The sequence below is a fragment of the Lampetra fluviatilis genome, unplaced genomic scaffold, assembly GCF_964198595.1.
Source record: "Lampetra fluviatilis unplaced genomic scaffold, kcLamFluv1.1 SCAFFOLD_803, whole genome shotgun sequence".
Taxonomy (NCBI): domain Eukaryota; kingdom Metazoa; phylum Chordata; class Hyperoartia; order Petromyzontiformes; family Petromyzontidae; genus Lampetra; species Lampetra fluviatilis.
The window spans coordinates 2,264-29,816 of NW_027620496.1; the positions used below are offsets into that span (position 1 = coordinate 2,264).

Here is a 27,553-nt window from a genome sequence, read left to right on the forward strand (position 1 = left end):
TTAGGGCCACTCGTTGCCGTTCAGCTGTCACGGTTGGCTCCGTACGGCGCGGAAGAAGTTCAGCACAAGCGGCGGCGACGTCACCGCGGCGCTGTGCCAGGCTAGGTGCACGCTGAGGCCACGTGGAGGGTGGGAGGCGTCTCGCTGGTGAGACGAGGTGCCCGTGGGTTGACTGACGGTGGCAGATGCACACCGCCTGTGGCCCCATACACTGCCGCGCTTTAGCCGCCCGGCGCGCCCCGCTCGTTGTTGTGAGCGTCGCCCCCTCTGCCCTGACGTTGTTGCTGGAGGGCGACTGCCTCCAAACCCGCATGAACACTCGCTCACTCTCACACTCGCATGAACACCCGCTCCCTCTCACCCCGCATGAACACCCACTCACACTCGCATGAATACCCACTCACACTCGCATGAACACCCGCTCACTCTCACCCCGCATGAACACCCCTCACTCTCGCATGAACACCCCTCACTCTCTCCCCGCATGAACACTCGCTCACTCTCACATGAACACCCGCTCCCTCTCACCCTGCACCGTCCCTTTAAAGGTGCACCACGCGCGGGCGGCAGGCCAAGAGTGGACAGAAATAGCGCGACCAGGACGCCAGGGAGAGGGTGGGAGGGTGAGTGGGTGGGTGGGTGAGTTGGTGAGTGAGCGGGTGAGTGGGTGGGTGAGCGGGTGAGTGGGTGGGTGAGCGGGTGAGTGGGTGAGTGAGTGGGTGAGTGAGTGGGTGAGTGAGTGGGTGGGTGAGTGACGGTGAGTGGGTGGGTGAGTGACGGTGAGTGGGTGAGTGGGTGGGTGAGTGGGTGAGTGGGTGAGTGGGTGAGTGGGTGAGTTGGTGAGTGAGTGGGTGAGTGGGTGGGTGGGTGGGTGAGTGGGTGGGTGAGCGGGTGAGTGGGTGAGTGGGCGGGTGAGTGACGGTGAGTGGGCGGGTGAGTGACGGTGAGTGGGCGGGTGAGTGACGGTGAGTGGGCGGGTGAGTGACGGTGAGTGGGCGGGTGAGTGACGGTGAGTGGGCGGGTGAGTGACGGTGAGTGGGCGGGTGAGTGACGGTGAGTGGGCGGGTGAGTGACGGTGAGTGGGCGGGTGAGTGACGGTGAGTGGGCGGGTGAGTGACGGTGAGTGGGCGGGTGAGTGACGGTGAGTGGGCGGGTGAGTGACGGTGAGTGGGCGGGTGAGTGACGGTGAGTGGGCGGGTGAGTGACGGTGAGTGGGCGGGTGAGTGACGGTGAGTGGGCGGGTGAGTGACGGTGAGTGGGCGGGTGAGTGACGGTGAGTGGGCGGGTGAGTGACGGTGAGTGGGCGGGTGAGTGACGGTGAGTGGGCGGGTGAGTGACGGTGAGTGGGCGGGTGAGTGACGGTGAGTGGGCGGGTGAGTGACGGTGAGTGGGCGGGTGAGTGACGGTGAGTGGGCGGGTGAGTGACGGTGAGTGGGCGGGTGAGTGACGGTGAGTGGGCGGGTGAGTGACGGTGAGTGGGCGGGTGAGTGACGGTGAGTGGGCGGGTGAGTGACGGTGAGTGGGCGGGTGAGTGACGGTGAGTGGGCGGGTGAGTGACGGTGAGTGGGCGGGTGAGTGACGGTGAGTGGGCGGGTGAGTGGGCGGGTGAGTGACGGTGAGTGGGCGGGTGAGTGACGGTGAGTGGGCGGGTGAGTGACGGTGAGTGGGCGGGTGAGTGACGGTGAGTGGGCGGGTGAGTGACGGTGAGTGGGCGGGTGAGTGGGCGGGTGAGTGACGGTGAGTGGGCGGGTGAGTGACGGTGAGTGGGCGGGTGAGTGACGGTGAGTGGGCGGGTGAGTGACGGTGAGTGGGCGGGTGAGTGACGGTGAGTGGGCGGGTGAGTGACGGTGAGTGGGCGGGTGAGTGACGGTGAGTGGGCGGGTGGGTGACGGTGAGTGGGCGGGTGGGTGACGGTGAGTGGGCGGGTGGGTGACGGTGAGTGGGCGGGTGGGTGACGGTGAGTGGGCGGGTGGGTGACGGTGAGTGGGCGAGTGGGTGACGGTGAGTGGGTGAGTGGGTGAGTTGGTAAGTGAGTGGGTGGGTGGGTGGGCGGGTGACGGTGAGCGGGTGACGGTGAGCGGGTGACGGTGAGCGGGTGACGGTGAGTGAGTGGGTGGGTGAGGTAGGGTTTGAGTGAGTGAGGTGGGGTTTGGGTGAGTGGGTGGGTGAGCGAGTGGGGTTCGGGTGAGTGGGTGGGTGAGTGGGTGGGTGAGCGAGTGGGGTTCGGGTGAGTGGGTGAGTGGGTGGGTGAGCGAGTGGGGTTCGGGTGAGTGGGTGAGTGGGTGGGTGATGGAATGGGTGGGTGAGCGAGTGGGGTTCGGGTGAGTGGGTGAGTGGGTGGGTGAGACTGGAGGTGCGAGCAGAGGGAATCGCGACTTCCCATGACTCACAAATCCCACGACAGCAACAACCATCACCACGGGGGCAGATCCCCACCATCCTCCCCACCTCCATCTCATTCATTGCCTCCCCCCACTTCCCTCTGCCCGACATCTCTAAACACAACTCAGGCATTGCCACTCCATTCCCCTCTCCCCCATTCCCCTCTCCCCCTCCTCCCATCAATCTCATCATAAATTCCCTCCCTTTCTCCCTTGCCTCTACCCCCTCTCCATCCCCTCTCCTCCCTCCCCCTCCCCTCTCGCCTCTCTCCCCTCCCCTCCCCTCATCCCTCCCCCCTCCTCTCTCTCCCTCCCCTCTCCCTCTCGCTCTGTGCCCGGTCATCTCTGGCGCTCGGCCTCGTCACCAGCTCGCAGGCCGCGGACGATCCCGGCGCGAATCGCGGACCCAGAGCAGCAGCAGCGGCAGCAGCACGGCAAGTCGGACCGCGTCTTCCCTCCCGTCTCGGGACGTTTCCAGGCCGGGGTCATGGACGGTCGCGAATGTGGAGTGGGCAGAGAGGGGCGTGGTGCTCAGGCGGGGGGGAGTGAGAGTTGGGGAGCGGTGGCGCAGTGGTTAGCACCGCACTGCGAAACTCGGTCCCTCCCCTCTGAGTTCGATTCCGGATGACGGCGGTCCTGGGGCCCCTCCCCTAGGTCGACTCGGACGTAAATGTATAACTGGTGCTGTGTGCGCGTGTCAAACATCAGCATGGGGAAGACAAAGGCGGCCGGGCGTGGCGCTGTCGGCAGTGCGGGCAACACGAGGGGTGCTTGTTTCTGTCCGTGAATCTGCTTCGTAAATGACACCACGTGATGAAGCAAACCACCTGGGCTGATTATAACAACAATCGATGTCTCGAGAACGACTTCTGACACGCGTCATAGGGACCGTCCATAAATGACGTCACGCACTTGGGGTGGGGGGCCGGGGTCAGACATTTGTGACGATGTGTGACGAGGGGGGAGGGGTTTGAGAAATGTGACGTCACATCAAAATGCGCAACTTTGAATAAACATAGACAACACGTTCTACTTAATTAAATAGACGTTTTTAATAAATGTTTTCTCCTACAACATCAGAGTGTAGCGGCACATTAAATACGCACTACAATGACAATAGTTTAAAGCGATTTGAAGCATTTTTTTATTTATTTGGGGAGGGGGGGGAGAGCTTTGTGACGTCATATTTTAGGAGGGGGGGGGTCTGACTTTGTGACGCCGCGTGACGAGGGTGGTGGGGGGGGTCAAATATCGTCCAAAATCGCGTGACGTCATTTATGGACGGCCCCTAATAGTAGAAGGCTTCTCGTTTATCAAGAGCACGCAAGGCGACACACCTCGTAACGCGGCTACAGCCGGCTGCTTGAGGAGCGTGGCGGCCGAAGACGGAGCGAGTCTTGGTTAGAAGAACAACCACGTGGACGAAGACAAAGATGGCGGCGTCAGCGACGCAACCAGGACCCAGACCCCACGCTAACAGCACGAACACTTGAGGTTCGGGGCAGCTAATATCTCGCTCGGCGTGGCCACGTCCCCTTTCTAGAACCTACGAGACCCTTCGGGATGGTTCCCGGAGCTTCTCGACTGACACCGCCCTTGACCCTCACCCCAGATGCGCCTCCTTCACACAGCAAGGCGATGTGTAACGCAGATATAGCCGTAATGACCCTTACAGGCCGGCAGGTGTCGCCCTGTCATTACACTGGTGGTGGTGGTGGTGGCGATGCTGTTGTTGATGATGGTGAGAGTGATGCTGCTGCTGCTGCTGCTGTTGATGATTATGGTGGTGGTGGTGGTGGTGATGTTGATGATTATGGTGGTGGTGGTGATGATGTTGATGATTATGGTGGTGGTGGTGATGTTGATGATTATGGTGGTGGTGGTGATGTTGATGATTATGGTGGTGATGATGATTATTATGGTGGTGGTGATGATTATGATTATGGTGGTGGTGGTGATGTTGATGATTATGGTGGTGGTGGTGATGTTGATGATTATGGTGGTGATGATGATTATTATGGTGGTGGTGATGATTATGATTATGGTGGTGGTGGTGATGTTGATGATTATGGTGGTGGTGGTGATGTTGATGATTATGGTGGTGATGATGATTATTATGGTGGTGGTGATGATTATGATTATGGTGGTGGTGGTGATGTTGATGATTATGGTGGTGGTGGTGATGATGTTGATGATTATGGTGGTGGTGCTGTTGTTGATGATTATGGTGGTGGTGATGATTATTATGGTGGTGGTGATGATTATGATTATGGTGGTGATGATGATTATTATGGTGGTGGTGATGATTATTATGGTGGTGGTGATGATTATGATTATGGTGGTGGTGATGATTATGAGTAAGGTGGTGGTGATGATTATGATTATGGTGGTGGTGATGATTTATGGTGGTGGTGATGATTATGGTGATGATTATGATTATCGTGGTGATGATGATGTTGTTGATGATTATGGTGGTGGTGATGATTATGATTATCGTGGTGATGATGATGTTGTTGATGATTATGGTGGTGGTGATGATTATGATTATGGTGGTGATGATGTTGTTGATGATTATGGTGGTGATGATGATGTTGATGATTATGGTGGTGGTGGTGATGGTGGTGATGATGATGGTGGTGGTGATGATGCTCATGTTGATGATTATGATGATGATGGTGATGATGATGGTGGTGGTGATGACAGTCACGCTGAAGCTGTTGGTGATAAAACTGGTGCCGATGACGGTGGTGACAATGTGACCCTTCCAACTGTTTCAGACACGGGAGTGTTTGTTGTCTGTCCATAACTTTCAACGCTTTCTAAAAGGCTCCCACAGAGACCCATAGACTCACACAGAGACCCATACACTAGAACAGAGACCCATAGACTCGCACAGAGACCCATAGACTCACACAGAGACCCATAGACTCACACAGAGACCCATAGACTAGCACAGAGACCCATAGACTCGCACAGAGACCCATAGACTCACACGGAGACTCATAGACTCGCACAGAGACCCATAGACTCGTACAGAGACCCATAGACTCACATGGAGACTCATAGACTCGCACAGAGACCCATAGACTCACACAGAGACCCATATATTCACACAGAGACCCATAGACTCACACAGAGACCCATAGACTAGCACAGAGACCCATAGACTCGCACAGAGACCCATAGACTCGCACAGAGACCCATAGACTCACACAGAGACCCATAGACTCACATGGAGACTCATAGACTCACATAGAGACCCATAGACTCACACAGAGACCCATATACTTACATAGAGACAAATCGACTCACACAGAGACCCATAGACTCACACAGAGACCCATAGACTCACACAGAGACCCATAGACTCACATAGAGACCCATAGACTCACATGGATACCCATCGACTCACTTTTCAGAGCGTCTGATAATCTGTCGTCCCAAAAACCCCACAAGAACCCGGCGAGTTCGATTCCAGCGCACGGCCAACGTCAGTGGCCTCCCCTAGGTCGACTCAGCCTTAAAAAAACGTAACACCCGGTGCGCCCCGTGTACTGGGGAGACAAAGGCGGCCGGGCGGGCGTGGTGCTGGCCACACCACCCCAAACTGGCTGTGCAGTGCCGGCCCTCATAGGCGCTGGCGCTGCTGTTGCTGCTCGCTGACAGCACTTGCCCCAGCAGCCCGTGTGGGCTACACCAAGCGCGGGAGGGGGGCAGCTTTGTCTGTTGTATTGTTTCGTGTTACAGTGGAGGCGGCTGTAGTGGGGAGGGGGGGCTGGTCACGTGACATCCTTGACCCTGATTTCTATTCCAGCATTCTCACTGCGGGGATGTTGGTGGGGGGGTAAAGACGGGGGGGGGGGGTGTCAGTGTGTGTCAGTGAGTGTGAGTGTGTGTGTCAGTGTGTGTGTGTCAGTGAGTGAGTGAGTGTGTTTGAGTGTGTGTGTGTGTCAGTGTGTGTGTGAGTGTGTGTTTGAGTGTGTCAGTGTGTGTGTTTGAGTGTGTCAGTGTGTGTGTGAGTGTGTCAGTGTGTGAGTGTGTGCGTGGCAGTGTGGCAGTGTGGCAGTGTGGCAGTGTGTGAGTGTGTGGCAGTGTCTGAGTGCGTCAGTGTGTCAGTGTGCGAGTGTGTGATTGTGTGAGCGTGTGGCAGTGTGTGAGTTTGTGTCAGTGTGAGTGTGTGCTTGAGTGTGTCAGTGTGAGTGTGTAATTGTGTGAGTGTGATGGTAGTGTGTGTCAGTGTGTGTGTGTTTCAGTGGGCGAAGATGCTCCATTAGGGGGGTCCACGTTTCGCAAGCGTAGAGAAGGGAGGGAATGACTGTGGCCGAGAAGACCTGAAGCTTCGTGCGGAGCGACAGACCAGGTAGCTTCCTCACAGCGTTACGCAACCGATGAAAAGATATTGCCGCTCGACTGATTCTGAGTGAGACCTCTGCTATTAAACTGGAGCCGGTCATAAGCACACTGCCCAGGTATGGGAAACTCTCCACTCTTTCCACTACTGCCCCATCACCGATTGGGAGTTGTGGGGGTGGAGTGTCCGATGGTACAAAATACCCAGGCAGGTGCTTAGTTTTGGTGGGGCTGATGGTAAGGCCCCACCTCTTAGTGGCACGCTCCAGTCTCAGCAGCAGCGTCTCCAACTCCTCTGAGTGAGCTGCATTTACTTTGTCGTCGGCATACATAACGTGGTTGACCAAAAGGGAGCCATCCCTTTACCGCACCCGGGCATCGATCAGCCCTCCCATTGTATCTGCACCAGATGCACACTGCCCAGGTATGGGAAACTCTCCACTCTCTCCACAACTGCCCCATCACCGATTGGGAGTTGTGGGGGTGGAGTGTCCGATGATACAAAACAACCCAGGCAGGTGCTTAGTTTTGGTGGGGCTGATGGTAAGGCCCCACCTCTTAGTGGCACACTCCAGTTTCAGCAGCAGCGCCTCCAACTCCTCCTCTGAGTGAGCCGCAATTACCAGGTCGTCGGCATACATAACGTGGTTGACCAATAGGGAGCCATCCCTTGATCGCACCCGGGCGTCGATCAGCCTCCCATTAAATCTGTACATTTAGGCTGGCCTGCCTACGATCCATCCTGGGTTTAACCAGGCTGGATTGTGTGAGGAGCTCACAAATCCTTGAAAGATCTGGTCAAAGTCCCATCGGTGAGCTCCTCCGGCAGGTAAGGCTGCGTTGGCTGGGTCATGTAGCCCGCATGCCCAGTCACCGCATGCCTAAACAGTTTTTGTTCGGCCGGATAGAGGGGGCTAAACGGGCGCGGCACGGGCTAGAGAAGAGATGGAGTGATGTGGTACAGGAGGACGTGGAGCTGAGTGGACTTGCCGATTACTGGTACCAGCGGTGTGAAGATCGGCCTCTGTGGAGGAGGCTCGTGAAAGACGCTGCTGGGCAGTTGGAGGCAGTCGCCCTCCAACAACAATGGAGGGCGGAGGAGCGACGCTCACAACAACGAGCAGAGCGCCGGGTGGCTAAAGCACAGCAAGTTGGTACAGTAGGGGGCACAGGTAGTGCATCAGCCAGTCATCTCGGTCATCTCAGTCAGTCGACCCGTGGCACCTGCTGGGTCTGCCCGGTGACCTCCTGCCATCGGGCGTTCGACACTTCACGTGGCCTCAAGGTGCACATGGCCTGGAACAAGCGTCGTGGTGACGTCACCGCCACTTAGTGGCGAATGGCGGTTGTTGTTGTGTGATTGTGTGATGGTGAGTGTGTGTGATAGTGTGAGTGTGATAGTGAGTGTGTGTGAGTGTGATAGTGAGTGTGAGTGAGTGTGATAGGGAGTGTGATAGTGAGTGTGAGTGAGTGTGAGAATGAGATAAGCCACTTTGTTCAGCGATCATTTGTGGGCAGGTGGCTTTTGAAACGGAACTTAATGCCTCAGTGAGCTTTGCCTGGTAGGATGGGGATAGCTTAGTTGGACATTTATGTGTTTAGGTGATGTATTTACCTTTCTTGTACTCTGCACTCCGATCGTGTCTTTGTAACCGTTTGTTGATGTAACGTTCTTACCCGTCCCTCCTGGATATCTGTGACAAAGCGCTTTAAAGTTCATCGGATTCCTCCAACATGAATACAGAGTCTGACTCTGGGTGAGTGTTGAGGTGCGGAGCTGCTGGATTGTGAGAATTGGCGGCCTTCATCCAGCAGCGGAGAGACCTTGGCTGATGATCATGACCATGACGATGTCAACTGGGTTGGGCCCCTCCTAGGTCAGCTCAGCCTGATATCACTGAAGTGTTGACCCCTGAACTGTGGTGTGGCTCCTCCCCTTTAATGAACACGTGCAGGTCATTGGGTCACGAGGTCAGGACTGAGTTCACAGGAAAGACAGCATGGCGGTGAGTGCGAGATAATGTCACCCCACCACTCACTCACCACTCACCCCACCACTCACTCACCACTCACCCCACCACTCACCACTCACCCCACCACTCACCACTCACCCCACCACTCACCACTCACCACTCACCCCACCACTCACCCCACCGCTCAACCCACCACTAACCCCACCACTCACCCCACCACTCACCCCACCGCTCACCATTCACCCCACCACGCCCCACCACTCACCACTCACCCCACCACTCACCCCTCACCACACCCCACTCACCACTCACCCAACCACTCACCCCTCACCCCACCACTCACCCCACCACTCACCCCACCACTCACTCCTCACCACACCCCACTCACCACTCACCCCACCACTCACCACTCACCTCACCCCACCACTCACCACTCACTCACCACTCACCCCACCACTCACCACTCACCTCACCCCACCACTCACCACCACTCACCACTCACCCCACCACTCACCACCACTCACCATTCACCACGCGCCACCACTCACCTCACCCCACCACTCACCATTCACCACGCCCCACCACTCACCACCACTCACCTCACCCCACCACTCACCACGCACCACGCCCCACCACTCACCATTCACCACGCCCCACCACTCACCACCACTCACCTCACCCCACCACTCACCACGCACCACGCACCACGCCCCACCACTCACCTCGTCACACCCCATCACTCACCACACCACGCCTCACCACACCTCACCACGCCACACCTCACCACACCACCCCTCACCACACCTCACCACACCTCACCACACCTCACCACTCCTCACCACTCCTCACCACACCTCACCTCACCACACCTCACACACCACACCACACCACACCTCACCACATCACACCTTACCACACCTCACCACACCTCACCACTCCTCACCACACCACTCCTCACCACACCTCACCACTCCTCACCACTACTCACCACTCCTCACCACATCACACCACACCTCACCACTCCTCACCACTCCTCACCACATCACACCACACCTCACCACTCCTCACCACTACTCACCACTCCTCACCACACCTCACCACTCCTCACCACTCCTCACCACTCCTCACTCTGCTCGTGGCTCAGACGGTGCTGGACTTCGAGGGCTTCGACGCGGAGAGCGACGCCAAGGCCCTGAGGAAGGCGATGAAGGGGTTCGGTGAGGAGACCCTCACCCCCTCAGCCTCACCACTACAGCCTCACCCCCTCACCCTCACCACCCTCACCACTACAGCCTCACCACTACAGCCTCACCACCACAGCCTCACTCACCACTACAGCCTCACTCACCACTACAGCCTCACTCACCACTACACCCTCTCCACTACAGCCTCACTCACCACTACAGCCTCACTCACCACTACACCCTCTCCACTACAGCCTCACTCACCACTACACCCTCACTCACCACTACAGCCTCACCACTACAGCCTCACTCACCACTACACCCTCACTCACCACGACAGCCTCACTCACCACCACAGCCTCACCACTACAGCCTCACTCACCACTACAGCCTCACCACTACACCCTCACTCACCACTACAGCCTCACTCACCACCACAGGCTCACAGCCTCACCACTACAACCACTCTACACTCACACAACACCCTACACTGCACCCCACACCCTCAACACCTCACTGCGCTCACAATACCCCGTGACCCCCCCCACCCCGTGCCCCCCCCCCACCCCCCGTGCCCCCCCACTCCCCACCCCCACCCCCCCCAGGCACGGACGAGCAGGCGATCATCGACGTCGTCACGCACCGCTCCAACGCCCAGCGGCAGCAGGTGGCGGTGGCGTTCAAGACGCTCTTCGGCAAGGTGAGGGGGGAGGGGGCAGGGGGGGTGAGGGGTGGGGAGGAGGGGGAGCGGGGGGGAAGGGGGAGGGGTTAGGATGAGAATGATCGAGGTGAGGAAGTCGAATGAATGTGGTGAGGGCGAGGTAGGGAGTGGTGTAAGGGCGAGGTAGGGAGTGGGGTTAGGGCGAGGTAGGGAGTGGGGTGAGGCGAGGTAGGGAGTGGGGTGAGGGCGAGGTAGGCAGTGGGGTGAGGGCGAGGTAGGGAGTGGGGTGAGGGCGAGGTAGGGAGTGGGGTGAGGGTGAGGTAGGGAGTGGGGTGAAGGCGAGGTAGGGAGTGGGGTGAGGGCGAGGTAGGGAGTGGGGTGAGGGCGAGGTAGGCAGTGGGGTGAGGGCGAGGTAGGGAGTGGGGTGAGGGCGAGGTAAGGAGTGGGGTGAGGGCGAGGTAGGCAGTGGGGTGAGGGCGAGGTAGGGAGTGGGGTGAGGGCGAGGTAGGGAGTGGGGTGAGGGCGAGGTAGGCAGTGGGGTGAGGGCGAGGTAGGGAGTGGGGTGAGGGCGAGGTAAGGAGTGGGGTGAGGGCGAGGTAGGGAGTGGGGTGAGGGCGAGGTAGGGAGTGGGGTGAGGGCGAGGTAGGCAGTGGGGTGAGGGCGAGGTAGGCAGTGGGGTGAGGGCGAGGTAGGGAGTGGGGTGAGGGCGAGGTAGGGAGTGGGGTGAGGGCGAGGTAGGGAGTGGGGTGAGGGCGAGGTAGGCAGTGGGGTGAGGGCGAGGTAGGGAGTGGGGTGAGGGCGAGGTAGGGAGTGGGGTGAGGGCGAGGTAGGCAGTGGGGTGAGGGCGAGGTAGGCAGTGGGGTGAGGGCGAGGTAGGCAGTGGGGTGAGGGCGAGGTAGGCAGTGGGGTGAGGGCGAGGTAGGGAGTGGGGTGAGGGCGAGGTAGGGAGTGGGGTGAGGGCGAGGTAGGCAGTGGGGTGAGGGCGAGGTAGGGAGTGGGGTGAGGGCGAGGTAGGGAGTGGGGTGAGGGCGAGGTAGGGAGTGGGGTGAGGGCGAGGTAGGGAGTGGGGTGAGGGCGAGGTAGGGAGTGGGGTGAGGGCGAGGTAGGGAGTGGGGTGAGGGCGAGGTAGGCAGTGGGGTGAGGGCGAGGTAGGGAGTGGGGTGAGGGCGAGGTAGGGAGTGGGGTGAGGGCGAGGTAGGCAGTGGGGTGAGGGCGAGGTAGGGAGTGGGGTGAGGGCGAGGTAGGGAGTGGGGTGAGGGTGAGGTAGGCAGTGGGGTGAGGGCGAGGTAGGGAGTGGGGTGAGGGCGAGGTAGGGAGTGGGGTGAGGGCGAGGTAGGGAGTGGGGTGAGGGCGAGGTAGGGAGTGGGGTGAGGGCGAGGTAGGCAGTGGGGTGAGGGCGAGGTAGGGAGTGGGGTGAGGGCGAGGTAGGGAGTGGGGTGAGGGCGAGGTAGGGAGTGGGGTGAGGGCGAGGTAGGCAGTGGGGTGAGGGCGAGGTAGGGAGTGGGGTGAGGGCGAGGTAGGGAGTGGGGTGAGGGCGAGGTAGGCAGTGGGGTGAGGGCGAGGTAGGGAGTGGGGTGAGGGCGAGGTAGGGAGTGGGGTGAGGGCGAGGTAGGCAGTGGGGTGAGGGCGAGGTAGGGAGTGGGGTGAGGGCGAGGTAGGGAGTGGGGTGAGGGCGAGGTAGGGAGTGGGGTGAGGGCGAGGTAGGGAGTGGGGTGAGGGCGAGGTAGGGAGTGGGGTGAGGGTGAGCTGGGTGAGGGGTGAAAGTAGTGAGGGGGAGTAGTGGTGAGGGGAGGGTTGGAGTGCGGGGTGGGTGAGTGTTAGTAGGGTGAGCCTGGTGAAGGGTGAGTGGGGGGGTGAGCAGGGTGAGTGAGGTGAGGGTGTGCGGGGTGAGGCGTTATCGTGATGGTGAGTGAGATGAGGTGTCAGAGTGAAGAGGTGAGGCATGAGGGTGAGCATGGTGAGGGGGTGAAGGATGTGGGGGGTGAGGAGAACGAGGGTGCTATCAGCATTCGTGAATCCATCTGTGTGGAGCTTTGAGTGGTGATGTCCCCTCGTGTTTTTTCGAGGTTCCTGGGTGCCCGAGTTCGATTCCCGCTCACGACCAACATCACTGACGATTATCTGAACCCGGTCCCAGGTCTCTATCTGGTACAGAGTGCAAACATCATCACTGGGGAGACAAAGGCGGCCGGGAATGGTGCTGGCCACTCACCGCTCAGTGTGCCCTGCCGGCCTTGATAGTTGCTACTCGCTAACGGCACTTGTCCCAGAAGCCTGTTAAAGGCTACACGGGGGAGCTGCATCTTTGTGTGGAGGTGGAAGCGAGTCTCACAACAACGAGCTGAGGGCCGGGCGAGTAAAACGCAGCCAGTTAGCGCAGTGGAGAGCACAGTTGGTGCATCTGCCAGTCATCAGGGTGTCAGTCAACCCACGGCACCTGGGTCTGTCCCCGTGAACTCCAGCACCTAGCCTGGCACAGCAGTCAACCCATAGCACCTGGGTCTGTCCCGTGACCTCCTGCACCTAGCCTGGCACATCAGTCAACCAATAGCACCTGGGTCTGTCCCATGACCTCCTGCACCTAGCCTGGCACAGCAGTCGACCCATAGCACCTGGGTCTGTTCCGTGACCTCCTGCACCTAGCCTGGCACAGCAGTCAACCCATAACACCTGGGTCTGTCCCGTGATCTCCTGCACCTAGCCTGGCACAGCAGTAAACCAACTGCACCTGGGTCTGTCCAGTGACCTCCTGCACCTAGCCTGGCACATCAGTCAACCAATAGCACCTGGGTCTGTCCCCGTGACCTCCTGCACCTAGCCTGGCACAGCAGTCAACCCACAGCACCTGGGTCTGTCCAGTGACCTCCTGTACCTATCCTGGCACATCAGTCAACCACCAGCACCTGGGTCTGTCCAGTGACCTCCTGCACCTAGCCTGGCACAGCAGTCAACCAATAGCACCTGGGTCTGTCCAGTGACTTCCTGCACCTAGCCTGGCACAGCAGTCAACCAACAGCACCTGGGTCTGTCTCCGTGACCTCCTGCACCTAGCCTGGCACATCAGTCAACCAACAGCACCTGGGTCTGTCCCCGTGATCTCCTGCACCTAGCCTGGCACAGCAGTCAACCAATAGCACCTGGGTCTGTCCAGTGACCTCCTGCACCTAGCCTGGCACAGCAGTCAACCAACAGCACCTGGGTGTGTCCCCGTGACCTCCTGCACCTAGCCTGGCACATCAGTCAACCAACAGCATCTGGGTCTGTCCCCGTGACCTCCTGTACCTAGCCTGGCACAGCAGTCAACCAATAGCACCTGGGTCTGTCCAGTGACCTCCCGCGAGCCTCGCTGACCTCAACGTAACGGCCTCAGCGTGCACCTAGCCTGGCACAGGCTCCGCGGTTGACCCCCCACCCCCCCACCCACTTGTTGCGACACCCAGGACCTGCTGTCTGACCTCAAGTCGGAGCTCTCCGGCTGGTTCGAGACGCTGGTCGTGGCGCTGTTCGACCCTCCGCTCGTCTACGCTGCCAAGCAACTCAAGGGGGCCATGCGGGTGAGTTGGGGTGGGGGGGGGGGGGCTAGTGGGGAGACAAAGGCGGCCGAGCGTGGTGTTGGCCACCCACCGCCTCGTGTGTCGTTTCCGGCCTTTCGTAGGTGCTCGCTAACAGCACTTGCCCCGACAGCCTGTGAAGGCTACACGGGGGATCTTTGTCTTTGTCTTTGTGCGCGTGTGTAGGCGGCTGCCTTGGATGATGAGACAGGCGAGGGGGGGCTCTGGGAGGGGGCTGAGGTGGGGAGGGGAGTGTGGTGTGTTGGGAGGGAGGGGGGCACGTGTGTGTGTGTGTACTCACTGTGTGTACGTGTGTCTGTATGTATGTGCACGTGTGTGTCTGTGCGTGAACGTGTGTGTGCGTGTGTGCACGTGTGTGTCTGTACGTGAACGTGTGTGTACGTGTGTATGTGTGTGCGTGTGTGTGCGTGCATGTGTGTGCACGTGTGTGTTTGTATGTGCGTAAACGTGTGTGTCTGTATGTGCGTGCACGTGTGTACATGTGTGTCTGTGTGTGTGCGTGCACGTGTGTGTGCGCGTGTATGTGAACCTGTGTCTGTGTGTGCGTGCATATGTGTGCACCTGTGTGTCTGTGTGTGTGCGTACATATGTGTGCACTTGTGTGTCTGTGTGTGTGCACGTGTGTGTGCGTGTGTGTACGTGTATGTGCGTGCACGTGAGTGTCTGTGTGTGTGTGCACGTGTATGTGAACCTGTGTCTGTGTGTACGTGTGTGTCTGTGTGTGTGCACGTGTGTGTCTGTGTGTGTGCACGTGTGTGTGCGTGTGTGTCTGTGTGTGTGCACGTGAGTGTCTGTGTGTGTCTGTGTCTGTGTGTGCACGTGTGTGTCTGTGTATGCGTGCGTGTGCATGCGTGTGTGGGTGCGTGTGTGTGTGCATGTGCGTGTGCGCGTGTGCGTTCACGCAGGGAGCTGGCACGGATGAGAAGTGTCTCATTGAGATCCTGGCCTCGAGGAACAACGCGGAGATGTTGGAGCTCTGTGCCGCTTACCAGCGAGGTGAGCACCACCTGTGCCAGGCTAGGTGCACCACCTGTGCCAGGCTAGGTGCAGCAGGTCACGGGACGTAGCCAGGTGCTATTGGTGAACTGAGACGACTGGTAGATGCACCACCTGTACCAGGCTAGGTGCACCACCTGTGCCAGGCTAGGTGCAGCAGGTCACGGGACATAGCCAGGTGCTATTGGTGAACTGCGTTGACTGGTAGATGCACCAACTATGTACCCTACTGTGCTAACTGTCTGCGCTTTATCTGCCCGGTGCTCCACTCGTTGTTGTGAGCGTTGCTACTGCCCAGTAGTAGCAGCGTTCTCCACGAGCCTCCTCCTCCACAGAGGCCGATCTTGACACCGCTGGTACCGGTCTCCGTGAAGTCTGCTCGGCTCCACGTCTCTTCCTGTACCGCATCAGCTCCATCTCTTCTGCGGCACGTGCCGCGCCCATTTAGCTGCCCCCTCTCTCCGTGCCAAACGGAAGCTGCTTCGGCATGCGGTGTCTGGGCACGCGAGCTGCACGACCCAGCAGCCTCGTCTGCCGGAGGAGCTCGCCGATGACGGGGGCTGGGTCCAGATGTTTAATCGATTTGCGAGCCCCGAAACCCAGAGGCGCAGTAACCAACACGCGTCTCGTCTAACCTTGTCCTGCGTGTTTGGCACGTCCAGAGTACGGCTCGTCCCTGGAGGAAGACATCATGGGAGAAACATCCGGGCTCTTCCAGCGAGTCCTGGTCTCCCTACTCACGGTAAGCTGACATCAGGAGAGAGATGCAGAGCCGGAAGCCCTGAGATCCATTGGCTCGAATCCGGGTTTCAGTCACAACCACCAAGACTCACGTCGTGGTCGATAGACTCACCACTCAGAGACCCATAGACTCGCACAGAGACCCATAGACTCACACAGAGACCCATAGACTCACACAAAAACCCATAGACTCACACAGAGACCCATAGACTCACACAGAGAACCATAGACTCACACAAAGACCCATAGACTCATACAGAGACCCATAGACTCACACGGAGACCCATAGACTCACACAGAGACCCATAGGCTCGCACAGAGACCCATAGACTCGCACAGAGACCCATAGACTCACACAGAGACCCATAGACTCACACAGAGACCCATAGACTCCCACAGAGACCCATAGACTCCCACAGAGACCCATAGACTCCCACAGAAACCCATAGACTCACATAACATGTACGTGTGTGTGTGTGCTTACGCGTGGTGTATGGAGTAAACTGCGTCTATTTCGTTCACCTCCCCCCCCCCACCACCGCTGAGTTATTCTTTAACAAGTACAAGTTTGACCGTCGTGCATTGTGTAACTCCATCGTGAACCCCCCAATTCCCTGCCATGCTTCATCGCTTATGTCATCGTTCACGTACAAAATGACGCTCAAGATTTGGGGGGGGGGGGGGGGGGGGTGAGCCACAGAGCCGCAGGCTCCGACCCCCGGCTCCAGCCTCTGGATCGTGCGATGCCAATGACGACTTCTCTCTCACGGGGTGGGGGGCTCCTGTGGACGGGGGGCAGGTGACGGTCACCAGCACGCGACTCGCCGCCCTCAGAGGGCACGGGGTCGATGCCGTCTCCCGGCTCGGCGAGTTTCTTAGAGCCCCTCCCCCCCCCAGTGTAAATGGGTTCAACCACCACCGCTCGTGGTGGTGGTGGTGGTGGTTGTGAAGTGGGGGTCACTCTCACCTCTCCCACCTCTCCCCCGAGGCGTTGCTGGCTCGGCGTGGAAGAGTAGGCCGAGTACGCACGCCCCAGCGGCCTCTCGTCCAGCGACGTCTTGAGCCACCACTTGCGGGGCTGCGCCTTGAGCCTGCGAGGGAGGATGATGATGACGATGATTGTGACGATGATGATGACGACGATCATGATGATGATGAGGATGACGAGGATGACGACGACGACGATGATTATAATGATGACGATGATGACGACGACCATGATGATGACGAGGATGACGATGATTATGATGACGATGATGATGATAACGACGAGGATGATGACGATGATGATGACGACGATCATGATGATGACGAGGATGACGATGATGACGATGATGATGACGAGGATGATGACGATGATGATGACGAGGACGACGATGATGATGATGATGACGATGATGATGACGATGATGATGACGACGATAATGACGATGTGAATCGCAGGCGAACAGAGACGAGGGGGACGACGTGGACGAGGAACTCGCAAGCCAAGACGCAGAGGTCGGTCATCATCGGCTACTATCATCAGCAGCAGCAGCATCATCAGCATGAGCATCATCATCATCATCAGCAGCAGCATCAGCAGCAGCATCATCATCACCATTGTCATCATCAGCATGAGCATCATCATCAGCAGCAGCACATCCACTTGACGATTGAAGCCCCTGTGCCCGAATGACCCCGTGACCCTGGCAGGGCCTGTATCTGGCCGGGGAGGACAAACTGGGGACGGACGAGTCAACGTTCATCATGATTCTGTGCTCACGCAGCCACGCACACCTCAAGACAGGTGACCCACACACACACCGCTACCACAACCCCCCGCTACCACAGCCCCCCTCCCTCATGACCCCTCCCCTCCCCCACGGCCCCTCCCATTCCTCCCCCCTCCCCCACAACCCCTACCCCACGAATCTTCCCCTCCCCCACGACCCCACGACCCCCTCCCCTCCCCCACGACTCCTCCCCCACGACCCCTCCTTCTGTAACCCCTCCCCCGTGTCCCCGTGTCCCCGTGTCCCACCCCGCCTCCTCGTCGTGTCTCAGTGTTTGAGATCTACAAGGACGTGGCTGGCAAGTCGGTCATTGAGAGCATCCGCAGTGAGACCTCCGGGGACTTTGAGGACGTCCTCCTTGCCATCGGTACGGTGGGGGGGGGGGCGGGGGGGTGTATAGGGGTTGGTGCGTGGGGGTCGGCGCGTGGGGGTCGGTGCGTGGGGGTCGGTGCGTGGGGGTTGATGTGCATCAGTAACTTGCGGTGAAGGTCAATGGCTGGGGAGGCACTTGCTCGTGTCAGAGCCAGATTCACACACCGAGGGGGCGTGGCCTCACTGAGGGGGGCGTGTTAGACACGTCCCCCTCAGTGAGGCAGATGTGATAGCTGCCTCCCCTGGTGCTTTTTCATTGCAGTTTCAGCGAGCCTAAATATCTTGATACACACATACGTGAAATAAGTTACCTGGAGTATGGAAGGCGAGGACATGACATGAAGGGGTCTACAAACATTACATTGGTGACACACACAGAGATAGTAACAGGCACGGGCTTATTGCCCACGCTCCATCCAGTTACTGAGGGGTTGCGCAATCAGAGGGGAGGCTGAGCTCGTCGCTGCCTCACCTCTCGTCTCTCCCTGTATTTGCAACGGAGATCCTCAAATTTGGCGATTTTGACTCTAATAATGATTGGAATCGTACAGAAATGACATTGAAACACAGATCAGTGGGAAAAAAAAAATCTTAATATTTATTTTATTTTGCTTTTCTTAACAGCTATTTTCATTGGAGTATGACAGATGAGGCTCTGCCTCCCCTGCCTCCCCTGACCGCACGTCCCTGGTGTATAGGGGGTTCAGGGGTATCGGGGTAGGTGTATTGGGGGTTTAGGGGTATAGGGGTAGGTGTATTTGGGGTTCAGGGGTAACGGGGTAGGTGTATTGGGGGTTCAGGGGTATCAGGGTACAAGGTGTATTGGGGGTTCAGGGGTATAGGGGTCCAGGGTAGGTGCCGGGTGGATCGTTACATCATCGCTGGATCACGAGAGGTGGTAGCGGCTTGGGGAGGCCTTCAGCCAGCAGTGGATCGACCATGGTGACGATGACGATTGGGGAAGAGTGTGAATCACGTGTCTCCGTGTCTCCCTCCCCTCCCTCTCTCCCCCTATCCCCCTCTCTCCCTACCCTCCCTACCCTCCCTCCCCTCCCTCCCCTCCCCCTCTCCCTCCCCTCCCTCCCCTCCCTCCCTCCCTCCCTCCCTCCCTCCCTCCCCCTCTCCCCTATCTCCCTCCCCTCCCTCTCACCCCCTGTCCCCTGTCTCCCTCCCTCTCCCTCCCCTCCCCTCCCCCTCTCCCCTATCTGCCTCCCCTCCCCCTGTCCCCGTATCTCCGTCTCTCCCCCTCCCCCCTCTCACAGTCAAGTGCATTCTGGACAAGCCGGCCTTCTTTGCGGAGCGCCTCTACAAGGCCATGAAGGTGAGGGGCGTGTGGGCAGCGCGTAACTTGGCGGCTGAAGGGCAGTTCAGGGCTTGCGTGTGCTCTTGATGTGGTGTGCCGGGAGATGTTAACTACCTCGCCTGGCATACAGGAGGTCGTGGGATCGATCCCCACCCTGACACCTATTGCAAATCTGGAGTTTGCGTGTCTCTCTCTCTCCCCGTGCTCGCGTGGATTTTCCTCCGGGTCCTGTGGGTTTTCCCCCTCCACATTTAGACTCAACGTCGCCACGCGTCTAAGAATATTTTGCCGCTGTACATTTCCACGCGATGACCCCACGTCGTTGAGCCGTCGTCTGTGACAGCCGAGTAGCTTCTGACGGACATCTGCTCAGCTCGGTGGGCCTCACCTGGTGAAATCAAAAGATAATGACAGATGCGTGTAATCAGATTCGTACAGCAGCAGCGTGGCCTTAGTGCTTGCTGCTCTAACCCCCCCAAGGGGTGAGGGGCAGTGAAGGGTCAGGCATCGTGTCGCTGTGGGTGACCCCTGCCTGGGGCATCGCATCGTCCTCATCACCGTCATCCGGAGAGTGCGTCAGAGTGTGGTGACACCACTAATCCACTGTGTGGTATGCGTGGCGTGCATGGCGGTGCATGCATGGCGTGCGGTGTGCGTGGTACATGGCGGTGTGGTGGGAATGGTATGGTTGGGGTGGTTTGGGTGGCGTGCACGGTGTGGTGTGCGTGGGGTGTGGGGTGCATGGGGGTGGGGTTGTGTGGGGTGCATGGTGTGCGTTGTATCTGGTGTACATGGCGGTGTGGTGGGAATGGTATGGTTGGGGTGGTTTGGGTGGCTTGCGTGGTGTGGTGTGCGTGGGGTGTCGGGTGTGGGGTGCATGGGGTGGGGTTGTGTGGGGTGCATGGTGTGCGTTGTATCTGGTGTACATGGCGGTGTGGTGGGAATGAAATGGTTGGGGTGGTTTGGGTGGCTTGCGTGGTGTGGTGTGCGTGGGGTGTGGGGTGTGGGGTTCATGGGGGTGGGGTTGTGTGGGGTGCATGGTGTGCGGTGTGTGGGGTGCGTGGGGTGGTATTTCGTGTGTTCAGGACGTAAGTGGATTCCAACCATGGCCACTTCAATTATAATCACGCTCATCTCCCCGGGACAGCCTCACTGAGTCTCAGGGCTCATGTTCAGGAGGGTCGTGCCAACTGTTTCCCTGTCGTGGACAATCCGAGTACATTTTAACACGTGGTCCGTGACGTCACGGGATCTTTAACGTCCACTGTGAGTGAAGCACACGGGCTGTGTGGTTTTGGTAGGTCACGATTAACGCACTCCGCTGTATTAACCAGGGCGGCCGCGCGGGTTCGAACCGCGAACCTCTGCAACCAGCGGGCTAACGCGCTACCGCCCGGCCATGATGTCACCGCTTGGGTCAAGGGTCACGGTCAGGGTTAGAGTTCGGGGTTATGTTTGGGTTTGGAGTTGGGGGCAAATTGGGGGTTAATGTCTGGGTCAGAGTCACAATTTGTATTTGGCGTGAGAGTGTGTGCATAGCAAGTGTGTATGTGTGTGTGGCTGTGTGTGTGGCTGTGTGTATGTGTGTGTGTCTCTGTATGTGGCTGTGTGTGTGTGTCTGTGTGTGTGTCTGTGTGTCTGTGCATGTGTGTGTCTGTGCGTGTGTGTGCCTTGCATCTGTGCGGGTGTATGTGGCTGTGCGTATGCGTGTGTGCATGTATGCGTGGCTTGTGTGTGTGTGCGCCTGTGGGTGTGGCTCTGTGTGGCTGTGTGTACGTGTGTGTGTGTGTGGCTGTGTGCGTGTGTGGCTGTGGTATGGATGGTGTGGTGTGCGGTGTACATTGTGGGGTGGTGTACATGGTGTGGGTGGTGTGGTTTGGATGGGTGTATGGTGTGATGTGCGTGGTCTGTATGTGGTGGGGTGTGTGGTCTGTATGGTGTGGTGTGTATGGTGTGGCGTGCATGGTGTGGTGTGCATGGTGTGGTGTGTATGGTGTGGTGTTGGGTGTGTGGTGTTCATTCGGTGGGGCGTGTGGGTGCATGGTGTGATATGCATGGTGTGCGGTGTGTGCGGTGTGTGGGGTGGTATTTCGTGTGTTCAGGACGTAAGTGGATTCCAATGATTACCACTTCAAATATGAAAACCACCCACAATAGATGTTTTTGGGTGAGATCGCGTAAATATATAAATGCGTCGTAAAAATCTGCCACCACCCGACACAGCCAACTAGTAAGGGTTGTCACGTAAACAGAACGTGGCCAATTCGTCACTAGTACAGCACTAACCGGGTTTTAACGACACATTTATATATTTACGTGATCTAACCTGGAAAACCTCTATTATGGATGATATTGGTCGCGAAAGCCTAACGTGCTAAACTATTATAACCACGCTCATCTCCCCGGGACAGTCTCACTGAGTCCCAAGGCTCTTGTTCAGGAGGGTCGTGCCAACTTGTTTCCGGTCGCGGACATCCGAGTACATTTTAACACGTGGTCCGTGACGTCACGGGGTCTTTAACGTCCGCTGTGAGTGAAGCACACGGGCTGTGTGGCTTTGGTAGGTCACGATTAACGCACTCCGCGGTATTAACCAGGGCGGCCACGCGGGTTCGAACCGCGAACCTCTACAACGAGCGGGCGAACGCGCTACCGCCCGGCCATGTCACCGCTTGGGTCAAGGGTCACGGTCAGGGTTAGGGTTCGGGGTCACGTTTGGGTTTGGAGTTGGGGGCCAATTGAGGGCTAATGTCTGGGTCAGAGTCACAATTTGCATTTGGCGTGAGCTTGTGTGTACAGCAAGTGTGTATGTGTGTGTGTCTGTGTGTGTGTGTGGCTACGTGTGTGTGTATGTGTGTGGCTATGTGTGTGTGTGGCTGTGTGTGTGGCTGTGTGTGTGGCTTTGTGTGTGTGGGGCTGTGTGTGTGGCTTTGTGTGTGTGTGGCTACGTGTGTGTGGCTATGTGTGTGTGTGACTGTGTGTGTGGCTGTGTGTGTGGCTATGTGTGTGTGTGGCTGTGTGTGTGTGGCTATGTGTGTGTGTGTGGTTGTGTGTGTGTGGCTTTGTGTGTGTGTGTGGTTGTGTGTGTGTGGCTTTGTGTGTGTGTGTGGCTATGTGTGTGTCACTTTGTGTGTATGTGGCTATGTGTGTGTGGCTTTGTGTGTGTGTGTGGTTGTGTGTGTGTGGCTGTGTGTGTGGCGGCGTGTGTGTGTGGCTATGTGTGTGTGTGTGTGTCTGTGTGTGTGTGTGGCTGTGTGTGTGGCGGCGTGTGTGTGTGTGTGGCTGTGTGTCTGTGTGTGTGTGTGGCTGTGTGTGTGTGTGGCTATGTGTGTGTGTGTGGCTGTGTGTGTGTGTGGCTGCATGGTTGTTCTGGCAGGGCCTGGGCACGGACGACGCGACCCTGGTCCGGGTCATGGTGTCGCGGTGCGAGGTCGACATGCTGGACATCCGCTTCGAGTTCAAGCGCTTCTTCGGAGAGACGCTGTACTCCTTCATCAAGGTAGCAGACTCACGCAGAGACCCACAGACACCCATAGACACCCACAGACTCCCACAGAGACCCACAGTCATAGACACCCTCCGACTCAATTCATAGAGAACTCGGTAATCTATCCGTGACGACCCCGAGTCGCGTGACGTGCGGTCGCGAACCCTGACCGCATCGCGCGTCTTCAGGTGCGCTTCCGCGGCCGTCTGGAACGCTCTCTTCCTTGCGATGTTAGAAAGCCACCGGGAGCTGTTCGCGCTTTGAAATTATCATCATCATCTCGATTTGACAAACCAATTTCTTCCGAACCGCTTTTTGCTGCGTCTCGTTTATTATCCTCCCAAAGGCACCTCCGATTAGCGCGGTTGGCCAGGTACGGTGCGAACGAAGTTCAGCATAACGTACCGCAGCACAGGCAGCACGCGACACGCCATGCCCTGACACACACACACATAGCCACACACACACATAACCACACACACAACCACACACCCGCACACACACACAGAGACACACACACATACACACTTGCTGTACACACAAGCTCACGCCAAATGCAAATTGTGACCCTGACCCAGACATTAGCCCTCAATTGGCCCCCAACTCCAAAGCCAAACGTGACCCCGAACCCTAACCCTGACCGTGACCCTTGACCCAAGCGGTGACATAATAGCCGGGCGGTAGCGCGTTCGCCCGCTGGTTACAGAGGTTCGCGGTTCGAACCCGCGTGGCCGCCCTGGTTAATACCGCGTAGTGCGTTAATCGTAACCTACCAAAGCCACACAGCCCGTGTGCTTCACTCACAGCGGACGTTAAAGACCCCGTGACGTCACGGACCACGTGTTAAAATGTACTCGGATTGTCCACGACGGGGAAACAGTTGGCACGTCCCTCCTGAACATGAGCCCTGAGACTCAGTGAGGCTGTCCCGGGGAGATAAGCGTGGTTATAATAACACTGGTCAACACACTTTTTCTGGCATAAAGTATTCCAACGGTTATAAGGTAATTTTGGGGTGCTGATTCCAAATCTGGCATCAGTTTTTGTCTATCGCATCAGGTTTTTGAGATATCAAATATTGCATTTTCAATAAAAACTGCAGAAGAAAAATATAAAATAAATGTGGGTATCTACATAAAATGATATTATAAACACACTATCCTAAAAATACAGCACTATATTTTAACACTAAAGCAGTCACTGACTCGCAACAACTTGCAATCATAAGTGACAGAGTTAATTTCGGGTAAAATCAATGAAAATGGTGTATGCCGATAGCATCAAAATGAGATGTGATAGAGCAAATCTGAGATTAGTCTGGAACAGCTGCAAAAGTCCAGGCCAGAAAAAAATAATTTTTTGTTGTTGTTGACCAGTGTACTTGAAGTGGCCATGGTTGGAATTTCACTTGCGTCTTCACAGGGCGACACGTCGGGCGACTACAAGCGGGCGCTCATCCAGCTGTGCGGAGGCGATGACTGAGCGATCGAGGAGGGTGGAGGACAGCGGTGGAAGAAATCCGTGGAAGTCACCTCCTCCCCCCACCCCCCAACCCCCCCACTTCAGAATCAGAATCTGTATTTAGACTGGAGGAATCTGACGATCCCGCGGATTTCTACGAGGGAAGACGAGGAAATGCAGCCGCAGCGAAGGGAGAAATCCGCGGAAGTTCGTCCGCACCCACCTCGGGCGGGTGGAACTGCCGCGGATTGCTACGAGAGGCGGGTGCTGAAAATATAAAAGTAAAAAATCCGTGGAAGCTCCTCTCGCTACCACTTTTTTTTAGTACTTCACTGTACTTAAATTGGCTCACACAGAGAACCATAGACTCACACAGAGACACATAGACTCACACAGAGACCCATAAACTCACGTAGAGACCCATAGACTCACGTAGAGACCCATAGACACACACAGAGACTCATAGACTCACGCAGATACCCATAGACTCACACAGAGACCCATAGACTCACACAGAGACCCATAGACTCACACAGAGACCCATAGACTCACACAGAAACCCATAGACTACTCACACAGAGACCCATAGACTACTCACACAGAGACCCATAGACTCACACAGATACCCACAGACTCACACAGAGACCCATACTCACACAGAAACCCATAGACTCACACAGAGACCCATAGACTCACATAGTCTTTGGGTCTCTGTGTGAGTCTGTGAGTTTCTGTGAATCTATGGGTCTCTACGTGAGTCTATGGGTCTCTGTGAGTCTATGGGCCTATGTGTGAGTCTATGGGTCTCTGTGTGAGTCTATGAGTCACTGTGTGAGTCTATGAGTCACTGTGTGAGTCTTTGGGTCTCTACGTGAGTCTGTGGGTCTTTACGAGTCGACAAGATCCCGGCTGAATCTCGGCGTCTCCCACCTCTGGATGCTGCAAGTCCTCGTGTTCATTTTTAGCATTCGAGTGTCTTCTGTGCGTACCGTGGGGAAACGCGAGTCCGTCTGGGGGGGGGGTATCGGGTGCTGCCGCAGATTTCCAACATTGCTCAGCGGTGAGGTCTTGGCTATCCCTCAGTACGCGTGTCCTGGGTCATCCGTAATCCGCGGAAGTTCCCGACATCCCGTTCCGTTGGCAGCCCACGGCCTCGTCGTGGTGGTCGGAAAGGGGTGAAGGCGCAGCCCTGCAATTGCTCGCTCACTCCACTGCCAGCGATGTTGTCCGACTGTGGCGATTACGTTGCGGGGTGGACAAAGGCGCTGGGGAGGGTGCGCGGTGATTTAGAAAACTTGCTCCCATTCAGCTGCCATACTCCGAAGCAATCATCAGCCACCAGCATTGACCAGCGTGGTGAAGTATGGTCACATAACCCCCCCCCCACCCTTCCCCACAACGACCTGCACGGCGTGGGGAGGGCCCTAATCTAGCAGTGGAGCGGTACTGAAAGGTAGGGCCGATTTGAGGGTGAGAGTTGTGGAGCTTCCGCGGATTTCTAATTTCTGATGCCACAAGCTGTGAAAATGCAGCCGTCTTTGTCTCCCTGTTGTCGTGCAAGTACAGGAACTTCATACATTTCCCGGGTGAGATTGTAGATGACATCACAACCATCACAACCATTACGATTACTCTCATCACACAACCATCACACAGCCATCACGCATCAACAGCATCGCTATCACCATCACTTCCAATCACCACCACTGCGACTAACACCATCAACACCACCACCACCGCAGTACTACAAATCCACCATCACTAACACCATCACTTTGGACACCATCACCACCGATAACCTCACTACTTCTTTAGTTTGTAATAATACTACTCACAAAGTGTCAACAATAACAGTGTTAATGACGATAATCACAATGATGATGATGAAGATGATGATTGATTGATGATGATTAGGACTTTGAATTTCTCACGGAATATTGTCCGGGTCCCCCCGCTCACCCCCCACCACTCTTCTATAAGTGTGGGGGGGGGGGGTATATTCCAGAGCTCAGCCCCGGACAGCTCCGTGTGCAATGAAGCCCCGATGCCACGCGGTGTGTCTTTGCCTGCGACGCATGCCGGACCGACTGTAACATCTGGAACGCGTGACCCAAATAAACGCAGCTTAATCGTCAAATCGCCCACACCCCCTGCAGCACCGCCGCCGAGTATCTAATTTCAACCATCTTTACAAAGATAAAAAAAGACAAAGATCTCCCGTGTAGCCTTCACAGACTGTAGGGGCAAGTGCCGTTAGCGAGCACCTATGAAGGCCGGCACGGCACACGAGGGGGTGGGTGGCCAACACCACGCCCGGTCGCCTTTGTCTCCCTAGCGGCGATGTTTACACACCGCACCAGGTACTCATTTGAGGCTGAGTCGACCTAGGGGAGGCCCAGGACCGGTTCAGATAATCGTCACTGGGTGTTGGCCGTGAGCGGGAATCGAACCCGGGTCGCCAGGTTTGTAGCGCAGCGTAGCGCTAACCGCTACACCACCGCTCCCCACACACAGGCGCACACACACAGGCACACACCCAGACAAAGGTCTATTGGGGTCGTATCGTCTAGGATGGACAGCTCGCTACTCGCTGCTGCTGGCAGGCAGGAGGAGGAGGTCACGGGACTGACCCGCGGTGCCACGCGGGGTTGACCGACTGACTCCGCTCACAAGAATCGCGCCGAGGAATCCCATCGCCTCCCCTGGAGATCCCCCCCCCCGGGTTGCACGCTTGTGATTTCCTGGCTCCGCAGGGAATGACTGCAATGATGATTGCAGAGGCAGTTGTTTTGCAGAGAGTACAACACACACAGGACATAGGGATCCACCTCCCCCCCCCACCCCGTATAGCATCAGCCGTAGATCGTTTCCAATGGGTTTTCAGGATAGAGAGGTGGGGTTACCCACACTTTACCCCACCGCAACGCGACCAGACGATATTAAGTGTCAAAACCGGTACGAGCCGTGGGGTTTGATGCGGCTCCCCGGTTACGCAAGGACGACATCAACAGCTCCACAACGTGCACACAAAAGGCAAAGCTCCCCCGTGTAGCCCACGCGGGCTGTTGGGGCAAGTGCTGCTAGCGAGTCGCAGCACCGCTGACGGCCGGCACGGCACACGAGTGAGGAGCGGGGGTTCAGAACCATGGCCGGCCGCAATTGTCTTCCCAGTGACGACGTAGTTTTACACATCGCAGAAGGTACTCGTTTGAAGGCTGAGTCGACCTAGGGGAGGCCCAACAGGTTTAGGTAATCGTCACAGCTGTTGGTGGCCGTGAGCGGGAATCGAACTCGGGT

The 27,553-nt window shown here is 57.3% G+C and overlaps 1 protein-coding gene across 5 annotated transcripts; it reads left to right on the forward strand.

Moving 5' to 3' along the window:
* On the forward strand, nt 1-26,402 carry LOC144953981 (annexin A4-like). 5 transcript variants are annotated; one of them, XM_078884574.1, is made up of 15 exons: nt 1-147; nt 549-623; nt 2,750-2,815; nt 8,687-8,737; nt 9,849-9,921; nt 10,494-10,588; nt 13,990-14,103; nt 15,027-15,117; nt 15,780-15,859; nt 17,302-17,358; nt 17,554-17,647; nt 17,905-18,000; nt 19,268-19,326; nt 22,685-22,807; nt 24,218-26,402. In XM_078884574.1, the coding sequence occupies exons 4-15, from the start codon at nt 8,732-8,734 to the stop codon at nt 24,275-24,277; spliced, it is 948 nt and encodes a 315-aa protein (XP_078740700.1). In that variant the 5' UTR covers nt 1-147; nt 549-623; nt 2,750-2,815; nt 8,687-8,731; the 3' UTR covers nt 24,278-26,402. The 5 variants fall into 5 exon arrangements, with proteins under 5 accessions (XP_078740700.1, XP_078740701.1, XP_078740699.1 ...); XM_078884575.1 differs by lacking the exon at nt 549-623 and adding an exon at nt 3,700-3,875; XM_078884573.1 differs by lacking the exon at nt 549-623.
* Nucleotides 26,403-27,553: the final 1,151 nt, after the last annotated feature.

What these genes read in the sequence shown, in the direction of transcription:
- LOC144953981 (XM_078884574.1), top strand. An exon ending in GAAGGCGATGAAGGGGTTCG is followed by an intron (nt 9,922 to 10,493) that starts GTGAGGAGACCC and finishes CACCCCCCCCAG; the next exon opens with GCACGGACGAGCAGGCGATC. An exon ending in CCACGCACACCTCAAGACAG is followed by an intron (nt 17,648 to 17,904) that starts GTGACCCACACA and finishes GTCGTGTCTCAG; the next exon opens with TGTTTGAGATCTACAAGGAC.